Genomic DNA, 12,060 nt, shown 5'->3' on the forward strand with positions numbered 1-12,060 from the left:
ATTAGAGCTGGTTACTGATTTTCTTGAAGTTTTTCAAATTCTGTCAGACTATTTGGTTTTCTGCTTCTATACCTTTGCTTACTCTGCTTCCTTGGCCCTTCCAGTGAACCTGTTCCCTCTACAGTCGGGGCACATATGGGAGGCAACCAGTAGATGTTTCTCTCACATCCATGTTTCTTTCCCTCCCGTCCCCTCCCTCCCCTCCCGTCCCCTCCCTCCCCTCCCGTCCCCTCCCCTCCTTGGAAACATGTCCTTGGGTGAGGATTAAAAAAGTAATAAAATGAAAGAATAAGCCACTATATCTACAGGGTGTCCCCCCCCAAAATGTATACACACTTTAACAGCTGATAGCTCAGTTTTGAAAATGAAATGTATTTTAATAAACACTGCCTTTATAATTATTCAAAGTGTGTGTACATTTTGGGGGGTTACCCTACATTATTTTTGCTAACCTCAACATCTTGGATCATGGCAGGTATTCACTTAATGTTTGTTAAAATAAGTTATCTGTCTCTATGGCTCTAATAAGCTACCAAGGTCAATGAAGATATAAAGAAAGGTTTATTTTACAGTCACTGGCTCCACCTGCTTTTATGTTGAGATATGCTGACAGAGGAACTGGAGTAAATGATTAAAAGCTATCTGGCTTAGGGCCTCACCCTCAGTTATTCAGCCATTGGGTACCTAGCAATCAGCCTAATTCAATTGCTTGGGATTTGGGGGTCCCAGTTTAATATATATATATGTGTTATGTGTGTGTGAATATATATATATATTTGCCATATATTTTGAAAATTTGTTTTCATGCCAACAAACCCACTTTGCAGTGTATAAAAATGTGAGGTATCACCCTCACTACACAAATGATTCTCAGATTTCTGTCAGATGGGAAGAACCAAGTGGTCTAGGTAAGCTGTAATAGAGTTGCTAGAGGATGATTTTTTTTCTACTTTTGGAATATTGTCATCCATTAAACATGAATTTGTGTGCATTACTGTACGAATTTAATGCATTTTAATTAACAAAGTTTTGAAAGGACCAAGTAGATAAGACCTATTTAATAATGAATGATGCATAATTTAAATCTGACCCCGAATGGTGTTCCATGAATAACATTGTATCGTCAATGATAATTAAGTGGAAAATCCTAAAATGCCTTTGTTCAAAAAAATGTGAGACCTTCTCTCCCTATTTTATTTCCACAGCACTGAACTGTTCAGCTGAAGACACTGAGAATGACCACAGCCCAGAAACACTCACTAAAAAACTGTCCGATGTCTGCCAGTTACGGAGGGACATTGATGAGCTGAGGACTACCATATCAGACCGCTATGCTCAGGACATGGGCGACAACTGCATTACTCAGTGATCAAGTGCTAGTCCCACAGCAATAATGACCTGTTCTTCAAAGCTGCTGTGCTAGTCTTCACATTTCTTTTTAGGAGCCATGTGGGTCTACGGCCACACCACCCTGAACACACCCAGTCTCGTCTGATCTCTGAAGGTGCCGTGTTGGAAAGTTGCAAGTGACATATGACTTGCACATAGGATCTTTTTTCTGTGGATTTCTTTTGTTGCGGGGAAAGGGGATATAAGGCGGTCTCAAAGGGCTTATCTAATCAGGACAATCAATCAAATTACAATTTGAAAATGTGATTAAGTATATAAGGGAAAAAAATTCTGTATTCTCAAACTACTGAGGGTAGGACCAAGCTGTGAAGAGTGCCCTTTGGATAAAGGGGGGAGGATTTCTTTTTATCCTATGTTTTTATGTGACTACATGTTTGTGTGTGCGCGCGCATGTGTGTTTATTCATAAAATAGTAAGGATTTCTAGGGTCAGAGCAAAGCTTCTGAGAAAGACAAGCACTTGTATTTTTTTTTTCTTTCATGTAGAAGCTTGTGTTAGACTTTGGGGTTTCAAAGGCTGGCTGAGCAAGAGTTCCCACAGCAGGCAGGTGTTCTAATAGTAGCACAGGAGGCAAACCCATTGTGTTTTGAACAGCCGCTGTGCCAAGATGATGAGGTGTAGGGTTGAGTTGGTTGTAGTACTGTAGATAGGTCAACTTTTTTTCCAGAAGGATTGATTGCCTTAAAGGTGTGAAATTTTGATGTGATCTTTTTCATTAGCATAGTAAAATCACATAGTATATATCACAAGGCAATTTAACATAATTTGAACTAATTTTGACATGTTCCTTACTATTTATGGTTTCTACTTATATGTTATATACATTTGTTTAATGTAAGCAAAGCCATATATAATTAATGCAGACCTTTTAAGGCCTCCCTATTCTTGTAAAAGATTAACAAAGTGACTCTAGAACAATAGCCTATTTATCCAAATCTCAAATGTTTACATTTTAACAGTTTCATATATGTTTTAAAGTTGAAACTACTTTAAGAAAAAGCCAGCTTGTCCTCTTTATATTTGAATCATCACAAACAGAAAACAAAATTTAAAATTAGGTGATATTTCAATTCCTTTTATTAGGTAGGTACATTAAAAACAGGCGTTTTCATAGAATACAGACTTGGTCAGGGTAGTTCTACTGGAGTACATGCTATCACTAAGAAATGGAACTGTTATTTAAGTAGACATGCAATCAGTTAAACTTCCAAACGACTATCTCTCTGTTTTAGTTGGTAATGTGGAAGGACTATATATTCTATTTCCTTCAGAGCATTAATTACGTTGTTTTGAATATACTTTGTTATGACAGTCATTGTCCTTTATAAGTTGGTGTGTTTTCTTTGATGCAGCTAAGTCTCATTAAGTCAAGACGTAAGAGGTAGACAGAATAAGGGGTGTGAGTCAAGCAAGGTAAGAGCATATCACATGTCTGTTTTCTTGCCAGGCTTATATCCTGGTATAAAGGCTGCTCCCGGAAGAGATTCTTCTTAAATATTTTCAGCAGTGAAAACACGGTGTAAGGCCTTGAAGAAGACTGCCCAGTTCAGCATTTGGTTCACGTACAGCTCTCAATAAGTTACTTTTAGTTATATTGCAGCAGTCAATTATAATACATGGTGAGGGCATCAGACTTCCCTCTGTTCAGTGCCTGAGTCCTCTCTCCTCTTCTTAGTTCTTAGGATCTGGACACTAAGAAATCAGTGCACGGTAGTGATTCTGTATCCCAAGGCCCCTAGCCCTATTAAGGAGGGACTGAGCACTAGTAAGAACTTGGCTTTCTCATGTGTTCATTTGCTTTCTAATGTTGGTGGGTTGAGGATATTCAGAGAGTAGTAAATTTGTGCCCAAAATCTGAGGCAAAGAATTCTGCCTTGTAAAAATTAATATCTATAAAAATGACCCTTTATAGTAAAGTAGGAAGGAGCATCTAAATGAAGCATGTATTTTGATATTCTTTTTTAATAGAATCCCCACCCTCCACCCCAACCTTCACAGTTTTGGAAATTAAGGCACCCTAAAATATAGTACTAACGGGCAAATAATCACTGATTTACCTGGGTCACTAGGTTCTTACTTAAATATCTCCTAGGTTTTCAGTATATGTTTGGGGATTTTATGGTTATTATTGTTTTAAACAAACTTTTGGTCATTTGTTTTCATCTATTATAGATACATTTTGTTTGTGGCTTAGTTGGGATAAAATATTTTATTTTTTTAAAATAAGTTTTCTAAAACTTTTATAGAATTGCACCTAATTCATATGTCTTGAGGTAAAAAAAAAATTTAACTTAGTAGGAAATTAACAAATTACTGTTTATATATTTCACTTTCCAAAATGTATACAACTCCATTAAAAAAGGAAATTAAGATGTGATAGTTTAAGTATAGCCTTGAATTGCAAAATGTAATCTCTTGGAGTCTGGAGTTTGTGAAAGGACATAGATAAGTGATTGGCCTTGGAAGGTATTTTGGGAGAAAATCAAACTAGTAGTATATTAATTCATCAGTATTTAAATTTGATTTTCATTTTTCAGAAAATGCACGTTCCCAAGACAATCTCTTGTGTCAGTTTGAACGAGGTACTCTTGGAAGTTATTACAGTGATATAGGTCTGAGGTGAAAAGTAACCTAATTTTAAAGTAAATCTATTTGAAAATTTCCTTAGATATGAAAACTTTTAAATTATGCTTTTGTGATTAAATGCTTGTCTTCTAAGGAAGTATTTTGTGCATTATCAAAATTTACTCTTAGTCTTCTGGGTTTTGAAGTTGAACTTATTCGGCCTTAGTCACATTAAAGCAGAGATAAAGTAACAGTGGTCTCAATAAAATACCCAAATTACCTGTGCAGATCAAAGGCACAATGGTTGTCTTTTCATTTGATGTCAGGGAAAAAGGATGACTCTAGTTAATTGTTAGTAAATTTGCAGTGGTCTTTCATTTTAAAAAGCCTCAGTGAATTGACTAGATATTTTCATGCCTGAACTTTTCTTTTAAGAAGTGTGGCCCTGTTTTATATTTGAAATAGGATTCAATATTTAATGTTAACAATATTATATTTTAGTGAAATTTATTTTGGTTATGACAGTGCAGTGATTAAACTGAATTAGATTTCTTTTAGTAGTTTGTTAGGGACAATCTCAAGGGCTAGGAAGTGTTGCTAAAATAGATATTGTACATTTATGACTTATGAATAAGCTTATAAATTAATGTTGTGATAGTTCAAGACTTATGAATATCTCGAGGGTATTTTTAAAGGAACTACTTTATTGGGAAAACATTTTTTCAATATCAGTCATAGTTCATTGAATAGCAGCTGAGCACTTGGACTGTGGTTTTACATAGCACAGTTCAGCTCAGCCATACCTTTAGTTTGGATTATTGGCATCCTCTTACATAGATCTCTATCATTGTAGATATGTAATTACAGTAATAAGCAGTTCTCATAACCATGCTCACTAGGACCGTATCACTTGAAATTGCCAGTGGCTATAGCTCTCTGAGCCAAAGCTAATTCACTTCATTTCCATTCTTAATTCTTTTCAGTACTCACAAAGCAAGAAAAACTATTTGGTATATAGAGTATAATTTCCAAATTCACCCCAAAATGCCATGGTGGTATATTGCTGTATGGTAATATTATACATTTAATAATATTTAATCATGAAGGGGAGAGATTTTGGATTTTTTTTCTTATTTAGAGGAAGTATTGAGTAAATTAGGAATGTATTTTCAATTCAGTAAGTCATTAACACTCTTACAGCTGCATACAGAGAGAACCTTTCGTGCCTTTTTGCCTGCAGTAAGCATTCATTTCTATTTTACAAGAGCTATAAGAATGTTGATGACTATCGCACCTTGTTAGACTCATTAACGATTTTTTTAAAGCAAGGAGCAGTTTTTCATTACTAGGTAGATAACTTAGTAAACATGACAGGAGGTGTCGGATATATGTCTTTGGAACCCAGCCTTTTCCCCATATTGTGAGCAGGAAACTCCTTTGGAATGTCGTGTGTGAATGCGTGTGTACATATATGTATAAATAGTTATTTAAATATATAAACATAAAATTCAACATCACGCTGGTGTGATGGCAAGAGTGGTAAGGTGCTAGGTGGTCACATGAAAAGCACAGCAGAGTGTATAATCAGTCACTATGGCTGGTGGTTTTTGTAAACTAGGTTCAGTTTTGAACCACCCAGAATACCTCATGTGTAAATACAGTGGTCATGACTTAATTGAAATACAGTCCTTGTAAAAAGAATGTGAAGCCGCTGGTTGGCTTATGCCTTCTGATCTGTCATTCTTGCCTCTTTTTTGTAAAGGGGCTGTTTTTCTGTTTGTTTTGTTTTTTAATAGGGTTTACAGCTAGAATTTTGAATGCCAAAGTTCTATTTATTAAATTTTTAAAAAAGTTTTCAATGTTAATGGCTAAGTATTTTTCCACTGGATTATTGTTTGTTGATGTTGGACTTTGTATTTACAGAGAAATAAAATTTTTACTAAAAGATTTATCTCTTCCAAGTGCTTAATTTTAATATAACAATGTATTTGAAATTTCAGACTCGAACTTTCAGTGACAAGATTATATTGACTTGTCCTTTAGGTAAAAGCTTTCTATAAATAAGAGAACCTATGACTAGAAAGTGGAGACTTCTGCTTTAGGTCTGTCTTACACTTTATTTTCAGTTTCTAAAAAGCTTTTTCTCATGGCCTTCCCATGAAGGATACTGAGATTTTTTTTTTTTTATAACAGGTGCTGTAAATCCATATCTATATCCATTTCAACTAATAGTGCTGTGTCCCCCATTTGGATTTCGAAAATCCCCATTTATATCGAGTGTTTTCTTTTCCAACAGAGAAAATTTGATTTTAGTTTCCCATATTGCTAAAAGCTTGGACTAGCAAATCAAATATTTCCCCTTCTAATCAAAGTTGAAACCCGACTGAAACATATGCTACGAATGTGACCTTGTGAAAAGATCATACTATGCAGGGACCTTGACATCTCACCTTTGATGGTTTGCCAGCCTAGACCAGAGATGCCCTGTGGATGGCACCCTGGGTCCTTGTAACACATGTGGGCTGTGGCCTCAGTGTCTCTAGGAAGCTGGTTACTATTTGGATTAGCAGTATCTGTTTCCAGCCCAGCTAACTTGACATGGCTCTGTCAGAGTCTTTAATGAGGCAGCTGATTGAGTTAACAGAGGGAGCACTGAAAAATCATGCACCATCGACTCTTTTAGGTTGCAAGCAAATGTCTTGGAAATAAAAGCAGAGTGGACAAAATCCTAGAATATTTCTTTGGCAGTTGGTGAAGAGGTTTCTCCCTCAGGATGGAAGATATAATTATTTTTGATCTGGTTTCAAAAATGTTCTGATGGGGGAGGCAATAGCTTTTGATAGGGTGCATCTCAGTGATTTTTGAGCTTCTTATGCCAAATCCCCAAACGACCATTTTATGTAGAAATTCAGTTAAGAAAGAGGTGTGAAGGGTGTTAGTAATGGGCAGAGTGGGTCAGCAGAGCAGACACCTTCTCACAAAGAGCACTCCAACCTCAGGGCAGTAGAGACTCCCGGGTTTAAGGGAGAGTCCACTTTGAAGGCTGAAACTATGATGAAAAATTTCTAGAATGTTTAATATTGCTGACGATGAAAAAAAAAATTTAGTGTATAAGCAAAAAGAAAAAATCTTTGCATTCTAGCCAACCTGATTTTACTTAAACACCAGCCTCACTTCATGATCTCTATTGACTCGCTCATAATAGAAGTTTAAACTGAATTTACACCTACCCTGTAACCCAGAAATTCCACCCTAGATATTTGATATAAAGATATAAACATATGCCTAAAAAGAAACTTGCAGATGAATGTTCATAGCAGTTTTATTTATAATAACCAAATACTGGAAATACTTTTTCAGTATGAGTTCTCCACCCAGAGTTGAAAAACAGCATTTTTCTACATCTTGACTTCTCTAAGTGATAATCTATATACTTTTTTTTTGGAAAATGGAGTAACATTTAATACATAAGGCAGTCGAGAATCAGAGTTGGAAAACAGCCTTTCTGTTAACTAGAGGCGTTTGTGTTTATACTTCCTTCTGGGGTATTGTCCTTTGTCTTGCTGCCACCTCTGTTCTCTATGTCGCCACAATTCACATGAAGCGCTTGGTCGCATCCTTATTGAAACAAACTTTCTATGCCGTTGTTTGCTATTGGGGTGCTGGTGATGCCTTGTCTTATTAAATTTTGTGTTTAATGAGCAACTGGAATATACCGTCCTCCCGCGATGTGCGAGTATCTGCCCTTAGCCCCAGGAAGTAAGAACTCTAGCAGCAAGGAGAAAATGTGGTCAAAGCATAGCTCCCCCTAGGAGGTTGTGGAGTTTGTTTGTTTGTTTGGAGCTTTTGATGGGAGAGGGATACAGTGATGATAAATCCTATTTGGGCAAGTCCCATTTTCTTCCATCTCTTGGATCTCCTGTTCATCTTTCATGTGACTACGCTTTCTGCCCTTCTGTGGGTCCAGGCCACAGGACTGGACACGGTGACTTTCCAACCCCAGAGCCCCAAGAGCATAGCATTATCAGGCTTTGGGCCAGCTGTGCAGGTTTTGTAAGGGTGAATCCAAGGGCTGGTTTAAAAGAGGAACACAATACCAACTTAAAAGGCAAATGCATATATGTATATGTTTGGAAAATAATAGAAAGCAAGGTAAATTACATTTTTTATTCCTACACTGATTATTTAGTCATAAAACTAGTGGTTCGCATTGTTTAATGGCCCATGATTACTAAAACCTGCACAGGAAGTGTCTTCTATATCATCCTCATCAGCATCCGAGCACGTGGCAACCAAGTACAAGGACCTCATATTAAGTATCCCATTTATTTTTTTGTGATGCTCTATGAAGTAGCGCATTATTCTCCCCACTTCAGACAGAGAGGAGGCACAGAGAGGTTTGATATTTTGACCAAGTGGCAGCAGCTTGTTAGAGGCAGAGCTATCATAAGAACAAGCCTGACTCTGAACCACTCACTAGACAGTGATTCTCAACCATTTTCATCTCATGGCACAGGTAAACCAGTTACTAAAATTCTACAGCACGCCAAAAAATATATATTTTTGGCTGATCAGACAAGAAAAATAGCTAAACCCCTCCACCTTCCCTAATCTTCCTCCTTAAGCGTCTTTATGCCTGTAAGTTACACCTTCATTGCAAGAATCCTTTCTGGTGGTTTTCTCCCCATATCCCCATCCTATTGCCTCCGTAACAAATTGCCACAAATTTATTAGTTTATAACACAATTTATTATCTTAGAATTCTGGAGGTCAGAATTTAAAAATGGTGTCACTGGGCCAAAATTGAGCTGTTGGCAGGGCAGCCTTCCTTTCTAGGTTCTGTGGGAGAATATGTTTCCTTGCTCTTTTCAGCTACTGGAGGTTATTGCATTCCTTGACTCAAGATCCCATTCGTCTCTCTTCAAAGCCAGCAATGCAAGGTCCAGTCCCTCTCCCACTGCCATCTCTTTGACTCCCTCTTCCCCTTTAAAAGCCCCTGTGATTACATTGGGCCCACCCCAATAGTCTAGGATAATCTCCCTCTTTTAAGGCCATCGGATTACCTTTTATGTATAAAAGCAAAGGGTGCAGAAATATGGAATGATGTAAGACTCAGTGCTAGTGTTTGCCCATCAATGAGTCTGGGGCAGGAGTGGACAAGAGGGATGGGTCTGGAGAAGAAAGAATAAAGCAAAATCCCTCCATAGTACTCGAGAAGGCCACGTGACTGACCGAAGGAATGCTGGCTTCTCTGCGATGTGAGTGACAAGATGGGGAAATTGCTTTTTCCAAAACTGTTACCAATAGTTCACAACTAGCGAGTCACACTTTTGTGTTAAACAGTTTACTCACTGTCCAATTCTTTTTGAATGGATTTTGTTTTTAGAACACTTGAAAATAGACCTACTCTCCCTCTGCCTCAGTATGCAGTTTCCCTGTTAACATCTTGCGTTAGTGTGGTACACTTCTTATAACTAATCAACTAATATTGATGCATTATTATTAACTAAAGTCCATAATTTGCATTAGGGGTCATCTTTACTTGGACAGTACTGTGGGTTTTTGTGATGTACCTACCCTTGGAGTATTAATATACAGGAGTTTGGTCACCCCCAAAATTCTGTGCTCCACCTACACTTCTTTCCTACCAAACCCCTGGCAACCACTGATCTTTTTACTATAGGATTGCCTTATAGTATTGCCTTATAATTGCCTTATATGACATCCAAAATGTCATATAGTTGAAATTATACAGTATGTAACCACTTCAGATTAGTGTCTGTCACTTAACAGTATGCATGTAAAATTCCCTGATATCTTCCCATGCACAGTTTATCCATTCACTTATTGAAAGACAGTTGGTTGTTTCCAGGTTTTGGCAATTATGGATAAAGCTGTTATAAAAATTCATCCACAGGTTTTTGTGGGGACATAGATTTTCAACCCCTTTGGGTAAGTTCATAGGAGCGTGATTGCTGGATTGTGTGGTAAAACCATGTTTGGTTTTATAAAACACTGCCAAACTGTCTTCCAAAGTGGTTGTACCATTTTGCATTCCCACCAGCAATGAATGCTGCTTCACATCCTTGTCAGCATTTGTTATCATCAGTGCTTTGGATCTTAACCATCCTATATAATAAAAGCATAGTATACAAATTGTCCCCTCGACCGGGAGTTAGTCCGGGAGTTTGACCAGAGGGCAGGGCCAGATGAGGGAAGGGAGGGAGGCCCTGGCTGGCAGCAACAGGTAATCAGGGGAAGGGAGGGAGTACCCTGCCAGCAGCCGGCAGCCGCTAGGGACCCTACCAGTGCACGAGTTTTGTGCACTGGGCCTCTGGTTCTGCTAGGTTAGGGAATAGTGGCATCTCATTATTATTGTTTTAATTTGCATTTTTCTAATCTATAATAATAAAAGGGTAATATGCTAATTAGCCACAGCAGGTGGGGGACACAGCAGAGGTGGCAGAGGCCCCTGGCCTCAGTGGCAGCGGCGGGCAGGAGTAGGGGCCAAGGCCCTCACACAAATTTCATGCATTGGGCCTCTAATAACATGATATTGAGCGTCTTTTCATATGCCCACTTGCATGTCTGTATATCTTCTTTGGTGAGGTGGTCAGATCTTTTGCCTCCTTTTTATTTGGGCTGTTTGGTTTCTTATTGAGTTTTAAGAGTTCTCTGTATATTTTAGATACAAGTTCTTTTTTAAAAAATAATTTTTATAGAGAGAGGGAGAGAGAGAAACATTGATGTGAAAGTGAAACATCAATCGCTGCCTCCTGCATGTCCCCTACCCGGACTGAGCCTGAAACTTGGGCATGTACTCTGACTGGGAATCAAACTGGTAACCTCTCAGTGAATGGGATGATGTCCAACCAACTGAGCCACACCAGCCATGACTATTTTTGATGCAAGTTCTTTATCAAATATGTGTTTTACAAATATTTTCTCTCATTCTATGGCTTATCTTTACATTATCTAAATAGCGTCTTTCTCAAAACAGAAATTTTTAATTATAATGAAGTCCAGCTTTTCAATTTTTTCTTTGCTGGATTATGCTTTTGATGGAACATCTAAAAAGTCATCACCAAACCCAAGGTACATAGGTTTTCTATATTATCTTCTCAGGGTTTTATAGTTTTGTGTTTTATATTTAGGTCTACAATCTATTTTGAGTTCATTTGTGTGAAAGCTTTAGGGTCTTTATCTAGATTCATTTTTTTGTATGTTGATGTCCCTTTGTTCAAGCACCATTTGTTGAAAGGAATATCTTTTCTCATTAATTGCCTTTGCTCTTTGTCAAAGATCAGTTGACTATATACGTGTGGGTTGCGATTCCTTTTAAAATAAAGCTCCTTCTGGGAAAGGTAATGTTGAAAGTTTTTAATATTTTAGTTTGAAAGAATTATTCAGAATCTTCTATTAACAGGTGGGGCTGAGTTATAGGATACTGGCTGTTGAGGTAGCCATAATGGATTTACATAAATTGACAGCTAACATATACCAAAGACATACTCTCTAATGCAGGGGTGGGCAAACTTTTTGACTCGAGGGCCACAATGGGTTCTTAAACTGGACCGGAGGGCCGGAACAAAAGCATGGATGGAGTGTTTGTGTGAACTAATATAAATTCAAAGTAAACATCATTACATAAAAGGGTACGGTCTTTTTTTTTTTTTAGTTTTATTCATTTCAAACGGGCCGTATCCGGCCCGCGGGCCGTAGTTTGCCCACGGCTGCTCTAATGTATTCTTAGTTTTGCCTGGGGCCTGAGTGTGTGGGGGTGAGGAGGTTACCTGCAGCCAGAATTTTAGTCCAGGTGCGTCCCTACGCCCAATGTGAAGGATTGGACTGAAGGGTGCATTCCCTTTCCGGCTCCTTCTCCACTTACACTGTGAAGGTAAATTGTGAACTCATTATTCAAATGCAATAGCTATTGCATTGTCATCAAGTGATAAATTATTTTTAGAATTACATTGCTGTTAATCTCAGCTTTGAGGCTGTAATTCACAAAGCAAACCAAATGAATTCACATTTTCCATGACTCGATCCCAATGATTCCTTAAGTGTGGAGCAGAGCTGGTCTGA

The 12,060-nt window shown here is 37.8% G+C and overlaps 1 protein-coding gene across 1 annotated transcript in view; it reads left to right on the plus strand.

Annotated features, from left to right (window-relative positions):
* Positions 1-3,685, plus strand: part of CEP85L (centrosomal protein 85L) — an 85,458-nt gene extending 81,773 nt beyond the window's left edge. The window contains exon 13 of the mRNA XM_081094582.1: positions 1,206-3,685. Coding sequence (XP_080950708.1) covers positions 1,206-1,369 — 164 coding nt within the window. The 3' untranslated portion in view covers positions 1,370-3,685. The remainder of the gene's footprint in view (positions 1-1,205) is intronic.
* Positions 3,686-12,060: the final 8,375 nt, after the last annotated feature.

This window comes from Myotis nattereri (assembly GCF_964212035.1).
Source record: "Myotis nattereri genome assembly, chromosome: 6".
Taxonomy (NCBI): Eukaryota; Metazoa; Chordata; class Mammalia; order Chiroptera; family Vespertilionidae; genus Myotis; species Myotis nattereri.